The sequence below is a fragment of the Microtus ochrogaster genome, chromosome 22, assembly GCF_000317375.1.
Source record: "Microtus ochrogaster isolate Prairie Vole_2 chromosome 22, MicOch1.0, whole genome shotgun sequence".
Lineage (NCBI taxonomy): Eukaryota > Metazoa > Chordata > Mammalia > Rodentia > Cricetidae > Microtus > Microtus ochrogaster.
The window spans coordinates 15,012,117-15,031,475 of NC_022023.1; the positions used below are offsets into that span (position 1 = coordinate 15,012,117).

The 19,359-nt window shown below is 39.2% G+C and overlaps 1 protein-coding gene across 3 annotated transcripts in view; it reads right to left on the bottom strand.

Annotated features, from left to right (window-relative positions):
• Positions 1-19,359, bottom strand: part of Ticrr (TOPBP1 interacting checkpoint and replication regulator) — a 39,477-nt gene that overhangs the window by 10,671 nt on the left and 9,447 nt on the right. For 2 of the 3 annotated variants that reach the window (XM_013350219.2, XM_005357724.1), the window contains 11 exons: positions 17,526-17,655; positions 14,788-14,927; positions 13,207-13,425; positions 11,041-11,192; positions 9,506-9,606; positions 8,737-8,830; positions 8,568-8,647; positions 8,176-8,403; positions 7,647-7,743; positions 2,601-2,658; positions 1,056-1,202 (listed from right to left, as the gene is read on the bottom strand). In XM_013350219.2, coding sequence (XP_013205673.1) covers positions 1,056-1,202; positions 2,601-2,658; positions 7,647-7,743; positions 8,176-8,403; positions 8,568-8,647; positions 8,737-8,830; positions 9,506-9,606; positions 11,041-11,192; positions 13,207-13,425; positions 14,788-14,927; positions 17,526-17,655 — 1,446 coding nt within the window. Of the gene's footprint in view, positions 1-1,040; positions 1,203-2,600; positions 2,659-7,646; positions 7,744-8,175; positions 8,404-8,567; positions 8,648-8,736; positions 8,831-9,505; positions 9,607-11,040; positions 11,193-13,206; positions 13,426-14,787; positions 14,928-17,525; positions 17,656-19,359 lie in introns of all 3 variants that reach the window. The other variant, XM_005357723.2, reaches the window with a different exon arrangement.

The following is a 19,359-nucleotide window of genomic DNA, read 5'->3' on the forward strand; positions in this document are numbered from 1 at the left end:
AAAAAAAAAAAAAAAAAAAAAAAAAAGAATATCCCCCAAAGAGGATAACCCCCACAAATCAAGGGGTTATCTAATATCAAGTGTTCAGCACTAAACTCATATATACACAAGCAACACTAAATGGACTCCGCAAGTTGTATTTATATATTTATGTGCATACATATGCATATACTTACTTAAGTGTGTGTGTTTAACAGTAATAATTTTTAAAAAAAGAGACTATGAATCTGAAATGGAGTGAGGGGTTGGAAGGGAGAAAAAATGATGTAATTATATTTTAATTTAAACATTTCCAAAAGATAAAAATAATTTGGATAAAAAAAAAAAAGAGAGAAGAAAGAAATCAAAGGTCTTAGTAATATAACAAGCTTGAGGCCAGCCTAGGTTAAATGAAACTGACTCAAATTAACAACAAAGAAATACAGATGCAATAAGAAACTGTAAAGGGATTCAACCACACGTCTTAACAGGCAGAATAATCAGTGAATCAGAAAAATAAGGCTTCCAAAATTAAACAGCCTGACCAAACAGCCTAAACAGAAAAAATAAAAGTAAAAATTAAGAACTGAGGCACCCGTGTACACTGCACCATCATGTATGTGACCACATGTATCATGAGAATTCTAGGTGAAAAAAAGTGGCAGAAAATGTTTCTGAAGAAATTGTTAAAAACATCCTCAATCAGATGAAAGACACGAACCTAACTGCTCAAGTTTAATGTACTCCAAAGAAGGATGAGCCCAAAGAGACAACTTATTGCCCACACCCTACAAATAGAGGCCCTGTCTTAAAACAAAACCAATGACAAAAATTTTTAAGAAAGAAAAAGAAAAAGCAAAAAACTAAAGCCAAAGTAAGTAGAGAAAGCAAGGCTAGAAAGTCAATGAAGAAAAATTCAAGTTTCTCCAAAAGATAATAAAACTAGCAAACCGTTAGCTAAACTAATCCAGAAAAGAGCAAAAGACTCAGACTACTAATTTGGGAATAAAAGTAGAAACAATGTTACCAGCAAATTTGTTACCAACTGTGTTTGTGGTTACCTTGAAAAGTGCTACTTTTGGTCTTCTTGAAGCTGTTATGTTTGTGGTGCAGACTCTCCAGGGCTGATACAGAATGGCTGCGGGGCAGTCCCCGCTTCAGCCCCCGCTTTGAAGGAGAAAGCATTTCCTCGTTGAAGAGATTTCTTCGGACTTTAGTCACTTCTAAGAGCATTGAGGGGCGGGAGACAAAGAGATAAAAAGCATTATGTTAGTGTCAATTGACAAGGGATCCAAACACAGAGCTGCTTAAGGAAGCCACTCTGTAACGCTAAGTATTAAAATAATTCCCCTGGATAGCACTCTTCTCGGGGATCTCAAAACTACTGACCTTACAGGTTCCAAAAGTTTTTACACAGAATTTCCAATGAGGTAGAGGGCCCGTACCATTCTTTTGTTCATGGATATACAGTTATTTCAGCATCATTTATTCAATGTAATTCATTCCTCAACGAACTGTCTAGAATTATCAACTGAAATAATACAAGCTGGTGTGTTTATTTTAAATGATGGGTACAGTTCAGCAGCGAAGCCATCATCTAATCTAATCTTCAACTTTTCTTCCTGGGAAGTATTTTTTAAACAATGAATTTAGTATCTTTACTTATAGATTTATTAAATGTTTCTATCTGTTAGCATTAGGGAGTCAAGGTAAGACAGCTCTCTGGCTCCAGAGGCCAGGCTGGTTCAAATATCAAGTGCCAGGCAGTCAGAACTAACTAGTAAGAGCCTATTTTAAAACAAAACAAAAACACAAACAAAAATATATTAACTTCAGAGAAATAGTCTTCAGCAGATATAAGCCCCTAATTGGTTATCTAATATTAGATGGCCAGTCCTGAAATCATAGACATATAAGCAACACTGAACAGACTGAGAAGTTTGTATATTTATATGTTTAGGTTTGTACTTCACATACATATAACAATAACAAAGAAAAAAAGGCCATGATTTCCAAAGGGAAGGGAAGACTCATGAGCAGGACTAGAGAGTGAAAAAGGAAGGATAAAAGTGATAGAATTATATTGTAATTGTAAAAAAGAAAAAAAGAAAATTAACTTAAGATCCAAGCAGGACCACGGAGTGCACTTTGACCAACATGTTAAACTCCTTTTGTCTAAAACAGTGTCATTGCCTCCCTCACTCTTTTTCTTTCTTTTCTTTTTCCTAATTTTGGATTCCACGATAATGACATTTTATTTTATTTTTTTAGTTTTTCCGAGACAGGGTTTCTCTGTAGCTTTGGAGCCTATCCTGGCACTAGCTCTTGTAGACCAGGCTGGCCTCGAACTCACAGAGATCCACCTGCCTCTGCCTCCCGAGTGCTGGGATTAAAGGCGTGCGCCACCACCGCCCAGCGACATTTTAAAATATTTTAAGTCAGTGATTTACATGATGCAGTATTTTAATTTAGGCTATATGAACTATCTTATTCCCCCTAAACAAGGATTTGGATGTATTTTTTAAACCAGTGTTGATATAGAGCTGTAACTTACATTAAATACATCCAATCAAAATAAATTTGCCAATCCAGTGAATAGGTGTTGAAAACACAAAACACACCTTGACCCGTGTCTTTCCTTGGGAGTGATGGCTGTGCAGAAGCAAGGTGAGAATTCTCCTGGAAATGAGAAATGAGGACGATCAACACAGGCATTTGTTCAAGATAAAAGCTCAACCTGAAACTCTCTGACCTTTGCAATTCAGAGAGATCCAAAGGAAAAATGCACTAAAGTACACGCTCCAGAGACACCTCTGCAATAGAGCAGTGATCCAAAATGAGAAGCACTGTGAACACACAAAACAAAAAGAGCAACAGTGAAATCACACACCCAACCAATGAGGGTTTGAAACCACACACGGGAGACTTGTGTATACCACCTTAGAGATGGTGATGGGGAGGGTTCTGAAATTCAGAATAGTAAGTATGGCAGCTTAAGTCTATTGCTTCTTTGTAAACAAGAGTTTCTATGTAGTTGGGGTTGGCCATGTAACGATCCTCACGCTTCAGCTCCTTATACCAGGAATGTTTAAGGGATGTGCACATGCCCAGCTAGGATGAAATTATTTTTAAGGTTCATGTAGATGTGGGTCCGTTATGAACAAACATAAACTGCTGATGTCTGTTTTAGGTATACACAGAAAAGGGTCTAGGATTATACAGACTGTAACTGCTGTTACAACTTTTGAAGACTGGATAGAGAAGAGATACTGTTCAACTTTTTAATGATGACCTAAAAAGGTGAAAGCCATACAGATTGATTAGGACATGGGACTCTTAACTTTTCTCTATCAAACCTCTATTGGTTTGGTATTCTAGTAAAGAAGTCAAAACTCCAAATTCCAGGTGCATCTAATAAGGGAATCCTTTCTCAAAATGTTCCTATTTATTTCTTTCTTTTTAAAGATTTATTTATTACTTTGTGTGTATGAGTGTTTTGTCTGCATTGTCTGTATGTGGACCATTAATGTGCCCACGGGAGGTCAGAAGAGGGCACTGAATCGTCTGGCACTGATCTATGCATGGCTCTGAGCCACCATGTGGGTGCTGGGAATTGAACCTGGGTCCTGCACAAGGCAGCCAGTGCTCTTCACCATGAAGCCATCTCTCCAGCCCCATCTACTTGCTGTTTCAACTGTGCCATTTCTCATAATAGTTGAAGAATGGAATACCACATATTACGTGTAACTTTTTTTTTCTTGATGGCACTGGGGATTGAACCCAGAACCCTGAAACAAGGAAGGACTCTTCTCCCGAGTTACACCCCTAGCCCTGTTTTTTTTTTTTAATCTGTGTGTATGCCTGCAGGCCAGAAGAGGGCACCAGACCCCATTACAGATGGTTGTGAGCCATCATGTGATTGCTGGGAATTGAACTCAGGACCTTTGGAAGAGCAGCCAATGCTCTTAACCTCTGAGCCATCTCTCCAGCCCCATTTTTAAGATATTCTTTGTTGGTTGGCCTGGAACTCCTTTTTTTTTTTTTTTGCTTTTTCGAGACAGGGTTTCTCTGTGGTTTTGGAGCCTGTCCTGGAACTAGCTCTTGTAGACCAGGCTGGTCTCGAACTCACAGAGATCCGCCTGCCTCTGCCTCCCGAGTGCTGGGATTAAAGGCGTGCGCCACCACCGCCCGGCTTAGCCCTGTTTTTATACCCTATTTTGAGACAGGTTTGCCCGGGTTAGTTTTGTGAACTCATTCTGAACGCTCTGAATTTGCATTCCATCAGCCCCAGTCTTCAAAGAACTGGGATTACAGTTCTGCACTACCAGAGAAAAACTTAATAAATGTTCTCAGTAATATAATTAGGGTCTTTCTGGAAAAACCAAATATGATAGTTTTATTAGTTACAATGGTTGGTAATACCTTCTATAATGATCTAAATGACAATTACGAAAACACGTTTTAACATAAGAGTCTCTAATGAGCAAACCAAAATATACAGACAAAATCTGGATCAGCTCTTGTTTAGGAAACAAAATGGGCCGGAGAGATGGATGGCTCAATGGTCAAGAGCACTGACTGTTCTTCCAGACAACCTGGGTTGATTCACAGTACCCAGCAACCAGGTCCCCACAGACCCGATGTCCTCTTCTGGCCTCCCTGGGCACCAGGTACAAATGTACAGACAGACATGCAGGCAAAATAATCATACACATAAAATAAATAAATAATTTAGTTACTTTTAGAAGACAAAGCTTGCGAGTTTACAAATTGCCCATGGTCACTTTCCTAACAGAAATGTGACAAAATGACAGATACTGGACAGCCTACTAAGGCTTAAATATTTACTATCAGGATTTTTACTTTTTCTGTATTGACACATTATTAACATTTTAATCAGCCCTCTGTAATTAACCTTGTTTATTAACCTCATTCTTCCATTTACAAAGGAAAACTGAGGCTGGAGTTTTGGCTCAGTGGTTAAGAGCAATAGCTGCTCTTGCAGAGGACTCAGGTTTGGTTCTCATTACCCACAGTGCCACTCTAGTTCAGGGTATCTGATGACCTTTCCTGGCTTCTATGGATACTAGGTATTTACATGGTACATTTAAACACACACACACACACACACACACACACACACACACACTTAAAATATGCACATAAATAAAATACAGACAAAGTGAAAAAATCTTTTAAAAAGAGAAATGAGAAAAGAAAGAAAAACTAGGAGAGTGTATCAAGGAGGTACTTTTCCCAATCATTCTAATAGAAACTAATATCTGAGCCTGATCAACAGCTATCATTATCTATGGTACCAACTGGCATGAAATAATTCTATAATCAATATCAAATTCTGATCTTCATAACTCTGCTCTGATATTTTTTATTGTTTATTTTCAGAAGCAGGGTCACACTATGTAGCCTTGGCTGGCCTGAGACTCATTAGGTAGGCCAGACCAGCCTCGAATTCAGTGATCCATCTGCCTCTGCCTCCTGAGCACTGGGTCCAGTCATGGCTGTCTTGGACAATATAAAATAAAAATTTCAAAAAAATGCTAGAAAGAGTAAACCACGCTAAGGGCAGTTTAGAAATGAACAACCACTGCCGTAGCGGATGCTTCAGAAGCAAGTTCTCAGACCTGCCCTCTTCTCAAACAGTTCGTGTTCCTAAGCTTCACGGCATCTTTATTCTCCTGTCTTTCCTCAGCGTGACGTTAATCCCAGCTAGTAAGCAGATTCTAGGTATACTGTTTTGTTTCCCTGCAAGCCCTTATTATGCTGCCACAGGAAAACCAATTACCACCAGGCTTCATGACAGTGGTCATCTTTATCTACTCCCCCACCCCCATACTACTACTGAAATGAAATGTAACACATTGATTCTGGGAGATAATCAAACACCTATTACAATCATATTATTTTTCAATAACATTTTCACTGTTGTTTTATAAGTTTTGTTATGTACATTAAAGACTTTGAATTTATTCTTGCTTAATTTTTTAAAAAGACTTATTTATTTATCCATTCGTTCGTTCATTCATTTAGTCTTAGGCTTTTTGAGACAGGGTTTCTCTGTATAACAGCCCTGGCTGTCCTTGAACTCACAGAGATCCACCTACTTCTATTTCCCATGTGCTGGGATTAAAAGCGTGAGTCACATGCCTGGCCAAGACCTATTTTTATTATTTTCAGTTATGTGCATGTGTGTCTGTGCAGGTGTCCTTGGAGGTAAAAGGCACAGGATCCCCTAGCACTGAAGTTACAGGTGCCTGTGAGTCTTCCCAGTGTGGGTTGTGAAAACCAAAGGAGTCCTCTGGAAGAGAAGCAAGCTCTCTTAACTAAGCCATCTTTCCAGCCCCAACTCCTAGCTTTTCCTTGCTTTCTTTGTTTTACTATCACTATCATTGTCTTTGAGTTTGTTTATTCACAGATGTGTGTATTTCTGTAGTGACAGGTCCACATGTGTGCACGTGGAAGCCAAAGACCAACTTAGGGGTTCCTTTCTTAGGTACTATCCACAATTTTGTTGAAAAAGGGTCTTGTACTGGCCTGAAACTTGTTAAGTAGCCTAGGCTAGCTGTCTAGCAGACCCAGGGATTTGTGAACTAACTCAGATCTTCTTCATGTTTGCTTAACCACTGAGCCATCTCTCTAGTCCTATTATTTTTTTCTTTTTTGGCTTTTCAAGACATGGTTTCTTTTTTTTTTTTAAGATTTATTTATTTATTATGTATACAACATTCTGCTTCCATGTATGCCTGCATGCCAGAAGGGGGTGCCAGATATCATTACAGATGGTTGTGAGCCACCATGTGGTTGCTTGGAATTGAACTCAGGACCTCTGGAAGAGCAGCCAGTGCTCTTAACCACCGAGCCATATCTCCAGCCCTGGATGTATTTTTTCAACATGGGTTCTACAGATCAAATTCAGGTTCTCATGTTAAAGCAAGAAGTTTATTGAGCTTCTATCTCCCTCTACCCCCGTCTGTCCGTCCGTCCGTCCGTCCGTGTGTGTGTGTGTGTGTGTGTGTGTGTGTGTGTGTGTGCGCGTGCACGTTTCCGTGTTTGTGTATGTCCACAGCAGTTCTGAAGACTGAATTCAGGCTGCAAGTACTAACTCAACTATCACCCTAGCCCTTATTTTGTTGCTTTTGTTGTTGGTTTTTAAATTTATATTTCTTTATTCCTTTGGTTATAGTTTCATACATGTTCACAGAAATATTCAACATCAGTTGAATATACCTAAATCCAAAAGTCCAAAATCAGAATGGCACTAAAATCCAAATGTTTTTCTTCCCAAAAGATTTGTTTATGTATATGGGTGTTTTGTCTGCATGTATGTCTGCACACCAGAGGAGGACAGCAGATGCCATAGTAGCACAGTCACAATAGGCTCTGAGTCACAATGAGGGTATTGGGAATTAATTCAGGACCTCAGGAAGAGCAACAACTGCTCTTAACCATTAAGCCATCTCTCTAACTCCCAAAGATTTAAGAAAAAAAATTTTTTTTGATTGTAAATATTCCATAATCCAAACCCTGAAGTATCATTTCAGATAAGGTACCAAAGCTATCTTCCCACCCGGAGAAACACCGCCTTTCCTCTTCAACATCAACCCTAGCCGCAGAGGAGCTGCTAGCTCTTAATCAATGCCATCACTTACATTTCGCGTAGCTCTCTTGGACACTTTGGGAACTTCAATTTGTCGAAGAGTCTGTGAAATCTCTGCAATGCTTTTATGTCTTATTAGTGCATTTTTCCTTTTAAAAATAGAAAACATACCAAATAAAAGAAAGATATAGTGAGGCTTGCATGAACCCAGCATCTAAAATACATTGTTTAAGTGAGTTCTAGTTAGTTATCTTGTATTTATAACAAATCCAGAATTAAGAGAAATAACTACTATAGATTCAGCTAGCTAATAACAATGACAGGCAGCAAGGGAAGTGTTATAAATAAGCTAAACCTTAATCTTATTTCAGAAGAGGTTCCTAGCTCTTACACACCCCCGTAGACAGGAAAGGGCTTTGTATAAAATAAATAAATAAATAAATAAATAAATAAATAAGTACCACCCATTCCCTGAATAAAAAACATAAAGTGTCAGATGCTACTTGGAGGGACTCCTGAAAATTTGTCTGTGGTTCTGATACAGGGGCAACTACCAACTCAGCACACTAAATGAACAATACCTTCTCTTCTTGGCTGATCTGGTCCGCAGCTCCTCCAGCTGCTCAGACTCAGTGACGCCTGACACCGATCTGTGAGCACTTGATGGAGGAGGTGGTGACTTACTCTCTAGAGTCATAGAATCATCACTAAAAAATTCTGTAGGAAGGACTCCAGCCAGCTTCTGAGGAATCTTTAACCCCAGGCTGTGGTAAAGTTGTCCAATTGTCCCCGGGATGGAGTCAATATACCTGTGAAGTATATTGGTTAGATACAGAACAGATTCCCATCTTATCCTCCCTATCCCTCCACCCAGTCTGAAAAAAAAAAATGCCCTTGTAATCTTGTAATTCTAAGACAGCACCATGAGGAGTCCTCAGTAACAATTTTAAACTAAGCCAGTAATCAAACTTACAGTCTCAAAATCTCCTCCAGGAACTCTGACAGGTATGCTGAGTCCTTAGTGAGACACACCATGCGCAGCAAATCCGTCACCTGGAAGAGGTTGCAGAAAATTCCCATAGCCTCTGCTGGGAAGCAGAAAGCACGGGCACGTGCTCTCAGGGCAGCAGCCGTGGACTCACCTCCTCCACTACTTGTTCCACCTCATCTGTACTTTCCAGGATTGAGGGGCACTGCTGACACAGCTCCAGACGAAGAAACACCTGAAGCTGGCACCTGGAAGAAACAAAATATTTGGTCACATCTCCTTTGACTGTCGCTTACTGGAAACTCTTTCTCTAAGCAAAGATCTATTTACATAAGAAGCAATGACCAAGAACAGGGAAGGCAGCTCAGTGTCAAAGCAGAAGCCTAGCATATACCACCGAGCCATGGACTCAATCTCCGGTACTAAAAAAAAAAAGGGGGGGGGGGAGCAGTAAGTGGGTGGGGAAACCTGGAGTGTAGCTCAGTTGGTGAAGTGCTTGCCTAGCATGCCTGAGGCCTTGTATCTGATTTCCAGCACTACATAAACTGGGCATGGTGATGTACACCTGCAACCTCAATACTTGTAAGGAGAATGAGGAGTTCAAGGCCGGCCTCAGCTACACAGCAAGTTTGAGGCCAGGCCGGGCTCCATGATACAGTCTTTCTTTAAAAAAAAAAAAAAAAAAAAGTGAAGAAAAGAAAGAAAAAAAAAAGGAAAGGAAGACTAAATCCAATAAGAATCCAGTGCTTTCTCTAAACACTGGTATAGCTGTTAGGTAACAGGTGACCCAAACTGCCCCTCAGAACATCATAAAGATTACTAACAAAAGCATGCTTGAGTAGCTGACAACGTTAAACTGTCCCAAGCTAACCTGAGAACTCTGTTTTGGAGTAGTAGTAAAATTGAACAAAGTGGTTGCTTACTCTCTGACTTTGTCTTCTTTATCCAGTTTTCCCCCATGATTCTGTCGGAGAGTTTTGCTGGTTTTTAAGAGGCTGTTGTTCATATGATTCAGGCAAACCACCTGCAAATACAAAATTTTTATATTAAATGTTACTCATTTCTAGTTTGCTGCAGTTGACTGTTTTTTCATCTGAATGAAAACCACTGGAATGAATGTTTTCCTTTGATGTCAAGGGAATGCAGGTCCAAAAAAAAACAAAACAAAACAAAAAACCAACCAAACCAAAAAAAATCTATGTGTACCCAAGTAGACACAGCAAGCCTTTAGATTTCAACTATTAAAGGAAGGTTCCCTGAGCTACAGACATTCAACAGCTAAGGTTAAGAGCACAAACTGCTGGTACAGATGATTCCCAGTACCTATGCTGGACTGCTCACAACCATCTGTATTGTACCTTTAGCTCTAGAGGATCTGATATTCTCTTCTGGACTCTGAACACATAGCACTCACATGTTTATACTACACACACACACAAACACACACACACACTTTTTTCTTTGAGAGGGTTTCTCTATGTAGCCCTGGTTATCCTAGAACTTATCATGTAGACCAGGCTGGCCTGGAACTCACTGGATCCTTCTACCTCCAAAGTGCAGAAATTAAAGGAGTGGGTCATCACACCCAGCGATAACCACTTAATTAAAAAAGAATAAGGTATTCTAAAACAGTGGTTTACAGCACTGCTAAAGTTACGTACAGAGGTTTTTTTTTTTTTTAAAAAAAAAACAAATAGATGCCCAAGTCCTAATACAAAGAGACCTGGAGTTAGTCTGTCTGAAAGGACTAGACACCAGCATTAAAAACAAAACAGCAGGCCTGAAAAGATAGCGCATTGATTAAGAGCAGTGACTGTTCTTCCAGAAAATGCAGGTCTGATTCCCAGTGCCCACACAGCAGCTCACAAATGTCTGTAGCTTCAGTTCCAGGGGCCCCAATGCACATGTGTACAGACATATGTGCAGACAAAACACCCATATACATCAAATATAAACAATAATCAATAATAATAAATCGAAACAACAACAAATTGATTCTGAAGAGCAGCTAGGGTTAAACCCATTAGTTTAATTCATGTAGCAAACACACACACACAAATTATAGCACTTTCATTAGGACAAAAGTCCACTCTCCATTTTATCAAGCTCACATTTCAAAATCTAGAATTATATACAACCCTTTACTCATCATTTAAGAAAATTATCTTTATTTTATTTTACAAGTATGGGTGTTTGGGCTGACTATACATCTGCGCACCATATGCATGCAGTACCCAAAGAGGCCAGAAGAGGGAATCAGATCAGAGTTACAAATGGAAGCCACCATGCAGCTGGGAATTGAACTTGTTCCTCTGGAAGATCAGTCAGTGCTTTTAACCACTGAGCCAGCTTTCCAGCCTAATAATTTTTCAGTCATGTAAGCATAATGGAAATTCTTCAAGGTACATGCACTAAACTATCAACTACGTTGATGAAAGCATCATCCATACGTCCTTACTTCTACTTCCTTGACGTCCTTTGACTTTAGGAACACTTTAATGGTTGAGACCATATTTTGAGCACATGAATACAATGTGGTTTCTCCTGTGGCCACAGTCTTGTGGTAGTTTTCATGTATGTAAGACATTAGATCCTCTTCAGTTTTAAAGTCTGTGAAAAAACAAAAAACAACATTTGGTTATCATACTCTGATCAACTCTGTATCATTTAAAGGGTTTATCAATTGGGAAGAGAGACTTTTGTCTCCCAGGAAAAATCTAACTATGTCTGGTCTGGATTGCCATGGCAGACACTAGGGATTATTAGCATAAAGTGTATAGATGCTAGTAATAATGTTAAACACCCCACAGTGCCTAGCACAGGCCAACAAAAAAGGATATCTCATTCAAAACATCACTAGTGCCAAGGCTGAGGAAGAAGAGAGATTAGTAATTATGTCTAAGGCTTTGTAAATATATAGAATAAAAATTAAGAACAAGAAAAAAAATTTTAAAAATGTCTTTGTTCATTGATGACAAGATTTTCTACACAGGAAATCTGAAAGAACTAATAAGACAGCTCCTGGAATTAATGGGGGATTATAAAAAAGTTGTATTTTAAAAAAAAGCTAACCTACAAAAGCCTGCCACTTCCCTAAATATTAGCAATTTATGAGCGGAATTTGAAACTAAAACTACATTAGCAGGGATTAGTAGATAAGGCTCAGTGTTAAAAGCACTTGATGCTCTTGCAGAGAACCTGGGTTAGGTGCCTAGCACCCATCTGGTGGCTCACAACTCCCTGTAACTCCAGTTCTAGGTGATGTGAAGCCCTCCTTTGACCTCTGCAGATACCAGTCACACATGTGGTACAAATACATAAATGCAGGTTAACTCATAAACATAAATAAATCTTTATAAACTCACACACATCATTAATCATTTTTAACCTGCAAAAAAAAGGAATATCTAAAAGGAAGGAAAAACAGAAAATCAAGGCAAGACTCAGACACATAGTGGGCTTGAGGTTAGCCTAGGCTACATGAGAAGAAAAGCTAAATAAATGAAATGTTCTACCAACATACTGATGAGAGTGTAAAAGGTAAGTTATAGATTTGAAGAAAATATCTGCAAAGGACATCTGATAAAGGTTCATTATCCAAAATATGCAAAGACTTCTTAAAAAAAATAATAAAGGCTAGTAAGAGGGATCAATAGTTAAACAGTCTTGCTGCCAAGACTGATGGCCTGAGTTTGACCTCTAGGATCAAACTCACATTGTGGATGGAAAGGACAAGCTCCCACTAACTGTCCTCTGACTTCCATGTACACTGCAACACGCACACACCATGTATATACACCATAACATACAATATAAATGAAAATGTTACAAAAATTATTTAAAATTAAACAATATGGCCACCTGAGGGCCACAGCTCAGTTGTAAGGATGAGAACCTGATCTCCCAGCATCATTGTTTTAAAAGACAAATGTGGTGGACCATGCTTATAATCCCAGTGCTGGTGGGATGGAGACAGATAAATCCTTATAGCTTACTAGCCAGGCTAGCCCAGCCTCTCAGCAAGCTTCAGGTCAATGAAAGACCCTACCTATCTCAAAAAAAAAAAAAAGATTGCTGGGTATAGTGGCAAATGCCTGTGGTTCTAGCACTGTGGAGGTGGTTGCAGGAGGATCAGGAGTTTAAGGCCAGGTTCAGCTACACAGAGAGCTTGAAGATAGCTTCAGCTATATGAGACCCTAAGTCAATAAAATAAATTAATTAAATACAAATTTTAAAAGGGTGGATGGCTCCTAAAGGACAACCAAGGCTGTCCTTATCTGGTTTTCATTTCCCCAAATTATCTCAATGTCCCACCCCCTCACCTATTTCATTTTATTTATTTGTATATTTATTTAAAAGAGGTTTCATATAGCTCAGCTGCCCTCAAACTCATTAACTCATTACACAGATGACACCGAACTTTTGATCCTCCTGCCTCTACCTCCCAGTGCTGAGATTATATGTGTGCACCATCACGCTCAAGTTTTATGTGGGGAATCAAACCAAAGGATTCCATGAATGCTAGGCAAGCACTCTATCAACTGGGCTGGACTCCCCAGCTTCTGGCTCTCTTATATAACAACACAGACACCGAACGCTCTAGAATGAATGAATGAATGAATACCCTTAAGTTTAGAACTTCTTAATGTTCTTCCTCTATCTTCCAATTTCTCTCCTGTTTTCCCGACAGCTGTCTTTTGGAGGCCTTTCTCCAGAGCAATGTCTGGACTACCATCTGGGTGTAACTTCTGAGCCTTCACATTTAGCCTCGCCACATTCAGCATCTTCAAGGAGCGGGACATGGTATTCATCTTCTGTCTCACTGGAGTTCGAGGGATACCGCCTGCCAAAACATCAGCATGGAAGAAAAGTCAACTTTTACCTCTATGGAATCAAGAACTATATTATGCTGTGTGTGTGTGTGTATGAATGTATGTATACATACATATATGAAAGAAATAGCTCCCCTCAGAAATTATCTGAACTAGGTAGTTCTTTTATCTGCTTCTTCCTGTAATATAAACAGGTTCTTTTTACTGAAGTTTAGGGACTAAATAACTCAGTCATTTTTTAAGATTATTTTATTTTCATGCATAAGCATTTGCCTACATCAGTGTATATAATGCTTTTGCCTGTGTATGTGTGCGTTTCTAGTACCCAGGGAGATCAGAAGAGACCACTGGATTCCTTAAAACTGGAATCACAGATGGTTGTGAGCTGCCACGGGGTACTGGAAACTAATCCTGGGTCCTCTACAAAAGAAAAAAGTGCTCTTAACTACTCAGCCATCTCTCTTGAACCATCTCAATGATTTTACTCAAAGCAAATACCAAGCATGCTTCAGTTTGATGTTGCTCAAGAGATAGTGGTGGTGAGACTTTTCTTTCTGATAGTGCTAAGGATGGAGCCTATAGCTCAGGCATGCTAGGCAAGTAGATGCCTTTTCTCAAGCACGATTTAGCAATCTGCATCAAAAGCCAATTTTCTTATTCTTTAACACTGACAACTCACTCCTGGAAACTCAGAATTTCTGCATGATATGTGTGTGTGTGTGTGTACACTAGAGTATTATTTGTAATGACAGAAATTGAAAACAATCTACATAGTCAACAACATGAGCGAAGCAGAATGATTAAAAAGGCAAAGCCAGGGGGCTGGAGAGATGGTTCAGTGGTTAAGAGCATTGTCTGCTCTTCCAAAGGTCCTGAGTTCAATTCCCGACAACCACATGGTGGCTCACACCATCTGTAATGAGGTCTGGTGCCCTCTTCTGGCCTGCAGACATACACACAGACAGAATATTGTATACATAATAAATAAATACAAAAAGGCAAAGTCATGTGGGGATGTAGCTCTAGAGGAAAGCACTGCCTAGCATGCCTGATGCCCTAGGTTCATGCCCTTAGCATGGGGTTTAGAGAGGCAAAGTAACTCATGAGCAAATATTTGTAAATAGGGAGTAAAAAAGCTGTATTCATATTTCTATTTTAATAAAAATGAGGATGTTCAATTCATTAGCAAGAACATTAGTGATTTAATCTAAACTGAATTAATACTTTCAAATTTGAAATATAAAAATTTGCCTTTAGTTACCATTTCAATCTTAATCAACTTTTTATTTCTTTTTTAGAAAGTATAATAGTTTTAAATATAGTCTCAAAAGGAAAAAAGACTGCCTCAAGAAACAGGCTTTCTAAAAGCATACGTTTCTTTTTGCCGCAGTCTTGATTAACTTCAGTCGATTCTTCATGAGATTTTCTCTGGTAGAGTTCAGAGAGGCAGCGAGTTAGCTCACTTTCAGCTTTGGAGGATTCTTCATTATCAGATGAGGCGGCCTGTAATAACCTATAAGACAAGATACATAGTATAAAGACAAATTCTAACTTTCCAAACCACCAGAATCAGAACAGGTACAGGGCTATCAACTTCATACACGCATGCTATTCTTCAGCAGACTGACTGTCCCATGAGAGCTGGAAGGTAAAGACCTGTCTCCCCCTTTTTCTCTTTCTAAAATTTTGCTGTTAATTTGGAAATATGAACTTTTTAACCAGAAAAACAAAGAAAACAGTAGAAAAAGTTAAGAATGAACCTAGCATCAAGATTAGAGATAGCCAGGTGGTGGTGGCACACGCCTTTAATCCCAGCACTAGGGAGGCAGAGACAGGTGGATCTTTGTGAGTTCGAGACGAGCCTGGTCTACAGAGCGAATTCCAGGACGTGCTCCAAAGCTACAGAGAAACCCTGTCTCGAAAAACCAAAAAAAAAAAAAAAAAAAAAAAAGTTAGAGATTAAATTCTTGTTAATAGTTGCACCTGTTCCAGACTGTTAAAAGAAATTGAGCATTGCAGACACAGTTAAAGTCACAGTCCATCTTTTCTCACTACCCAGAATGATCTCTACTTTCTACGTTGTAAATTTTATAAAAATGATGTCATTTTTTTTTTTGGTTTTTTCGAGACAGGGTTTCTCTGTGGTTTTGGAGCCTGTCCTGGAACTAGCTCTTGTAGACCAGGCTGGTCTCGAACTCACAGAGATCCACCTGCCTCTGCCTCCCGAGTGCTGGGATTAAAGGCGTGCGCCACCACCGCCCGGCGATGTCATTTTTTTTTTTGCAATTGCTCTTATTCAACATATTTTTCATTTGCATATAAATATATCTAGTTATTCATCTTTACAAGTTTTATCAAAAGTATATGAGGGTTAGAGAGATGGCTCGGTGGTTAAGAATGTGCTGTTCTTTCACAGGACCCAGTTTCAATTCCCACATCTCTATCAAACCATCTCTATCTCCAATTTCAGGGGACAACTATGGCCCCCTAGGTTACCTTCACTCATGTGACATATCTATATGCAGACATACACACCTAGATAGAATTTATCCTGGGTTTTACCACTCTAATAATTTTAAAGTGCTTTCCATATTTTTTTTAATTTACTGTTGTGTTTTCTGAATGATTAAAATCTGATTTGATATTTTGGCTATCTTCTCTGCTGGCTCTCAATGCCACCTTGTTTGTTATCTGCCACATATAGCAGTCACTTTCCAGGTTCTCTTCTGTTTTGGTTTATTTGTGCACTAATGCCACACTGCCTCATGTACTAAAGTTTTACAGAAAATCTGCATGTCATGAGAGGAGGAACTTTTATTTTGATCTTGGATTTTGTTTGTTTGTTTGTTGGTTCGTTGTGACAGGGTTTCTTATAGACTAGGCTGGCCTTGATCCGTTCAGAGATCCACACGTCTCTGCCTCCTGAGTGCTGGATTAAAGGCGTGCACCACTACCGCCTGGCAATACTGATTCTTTATCCCTTCTTATACTTGATTCTTATTAACTGGTTCTTAAATTTGTCTTTAGAAATTTAGTCAGTGAAGCCTATGTTTCTTAGTCAGTGTTCTATTGCTGTGAAGAGACACTATGACCATAGCACCTCTTATAAAAGAAAGCATTTAGTTGGGGCTGGATTACAGTTTCAGAGGTTTAGTCCATTTTATCATGATGAGGAATAAAGGTGCACATAGACAGACATGGTAGCTAAGACTCTCTACATCGAGAGTCACAGGCAGCAGAAGAAACACACGTGCCATGGTGCATATGTAAAGGTCAGAGGATAACTTGCAGAAGTTACCCCTTCTTCCACCATTTGGTTCTTAGGATGAAACTCAAATCATCAGGCTTGGCAGCTTTAGTTACTGAACCATCTCAGCAACTCAAGTTTGCTTAATTTCTGCTTTCATTGGTATGTAGTTCTAAATGTTTCCTGCTGCCATATATTTATACAGATAAACAGTGTGGTGTTTACATGAGAATGGCCTCATAGACGCACTCACATTTGATTGGTCCTCAGTTGGTAGACTATTAAGGATTAGGAGGGGTAGCCTTGTAGGAAAAGGTGTGTGACTGGGCTTTAAAAGCCCACACCAGGTCTTGTCTCTCTCTTGACCTGCCTCCAACTTATCAGATGTAAGCTCTCAGCTACTGCTCCAAACCATGTCTGTCTGCCCGTTGCCATACGCCCCACCATGAGAGTCATGGACTAGCCCTCTGAAACTGAAAGCAAACACCTAATTAAATCCCTCTTTTATAAGTTGCTTTGGTCACAGTGTCTCTTCATAGCAATATAACAGTGATTAAAGGAGATAAATGTGTTTGTATACTATGTATTTATATTTGACTGAAATATTACTCTAAACACATTTAAAAATTAACCTATTTTTCTATTCTCAGAAATTTACTTCATTTAAAAAGTGCCTTTTAGTACAAGAAAATAATATAGTAATGCAAAATGCAGAGAGCCACCATACTGCATCAAGTTGGCAAATCTGCAATAGTAAAACATGACACTGAGTTAATTTACGGGTAAGCTCCCTTATGACAAGCCTGTTCACATCTGACTGTTGACTTTAATAATCAATATTCAAAAAGATGTATAAAGCTTTACCAAAATGATTCCATCAAGTCTGAAGTGGCACCACTGACGTTAGAGAAAGGAAACCACTTTTCCATAAGAGCTGGACTCCAGGGGCTGGTGCGACTAAGCTCCTGCTGGGCCCACTCTGGAACACAGGGGGCTAAAAGGACAGAAACAGAAGAAGACATCAGAACCAAGGAGAAAATTCAATTCTTTGTCCCTGGATTGACTCCCTCTCTCCAAAGGGCACGTAAATGCTCATTGTTAATAACAACCGCCATTCTGCATCTCCGACTCGTGCAGGTCTATCTTGTCTGCAATAAGGGTGGGAGGGGGTGGGGAATACAAGCACAATTTGAAGCTTTTTGCTCCTATTATTCTCACAACCTTTGATCTTATTTCTGAAATATTCCTCTAAATGCATTTTAAAATTGTGCTATTTTTCTATACTAAGAAATTTACTTCCTTTTAAAAGTGCCTTTTAGTACAAGAATAAATAATGTACTAACATAAAAGCAGTCTAAAACCACAGACCAGAACCACCATATTGCATCAAGTTGGTAATTCTGAGACAGTAAGATGCGACGCCGAGTTATAGAAGAGTAGGTTCCCTTAGAACAGGCCTGCTGGAGGGTGTTTGGAGCACCAGACCAAGCTTCAGTAGGACCTCATGAATAGGATCTTATCAGGATAGAGAATGGTGGGGAGCCTGGACAGTAAGGCATCACGCCAACTTACGTACTACATGAAACTGAGTCATGCTAGAACACTCTGGCAAAATACTCAGAATGCTGTTTTACAGTATTCTAAAATAGCTTTCTGACCTGTTTCTAAAGACTTTACAAATAGCCTACACACACTTGACAAATAAGACAATGACACAGATACAAAATAATCCATTGCTTTGGTTAATATGTATTATTTCAAATATGCTAATACATCATCCTACCTAAAAAGCAACAACTGAATTTAGTGTGAGTTAACATAAACACAATAGAACACAGTACTATCCACTGCCCTCTTCCAGCCCACACTCTTGCCTTCAAGCCACATTCTTTTCCTTGCCACTCAGCCATATCGCTAGAACACCAATCCCAACCTTTTCTTTCACTCCTTTCCACAGCAGCATCTTTACCTCTTATTTATGGAATGAAAAACATGCACTCAGCAGTTTACTTATGAATATAGTGCACCTTTTACAAAAGCTGTCTATTAATTATATTACCGTGTGTGTGTGTGTGTGTGTGTGTAACAATGTGCACATGGAGATCAGGAGACAACTTTGTAGAGCTGGTTCTTTCTTTCTATACATGGGTTCCAGAGATCAAACTTAGATTCTCAGGCTGGGCAGCAAGCATTCTTAGTCCCTCTGAGCCATCTCCACAGTCCTCACGGTTCTTTTTGTAATTTTATTTGTCTGTGCACCACTTTGTGAAGTGCCTGTGACAGCTGTGAAGGCACCCATAATCTCATTACAGATGGTTGTGAGCCGTATGTGGGAGCTGGGAATTGAACGCAGGTCTCCAGGCAGCAGTCAGTGCTTTTAAGCACTGAGCCATCTCTCCAGCCCTCATGCAGTCTTCTCCACCCCAAGCTTTAAAATTAATTTTTCAGTGTATAAAATATAGGTTTCACTGTATTTTCATTCATTTAAATTTTTTTCATTGGGACTTTTATCATGCATCATTGAACCCTGTTCATATTTATCACCCCTTCCTAACCTGTCCCAATTCTGCTGTTCCCCTTCCCACCTTCAAACAGCTCTCCAGCTTCCATGTCACATATATATGTATGTATACAGAAAGACAGGGCCCGCATGAGAGAAATATAGAATATTTTGTCTTTAAAAAAAAAAAAAAAAAAA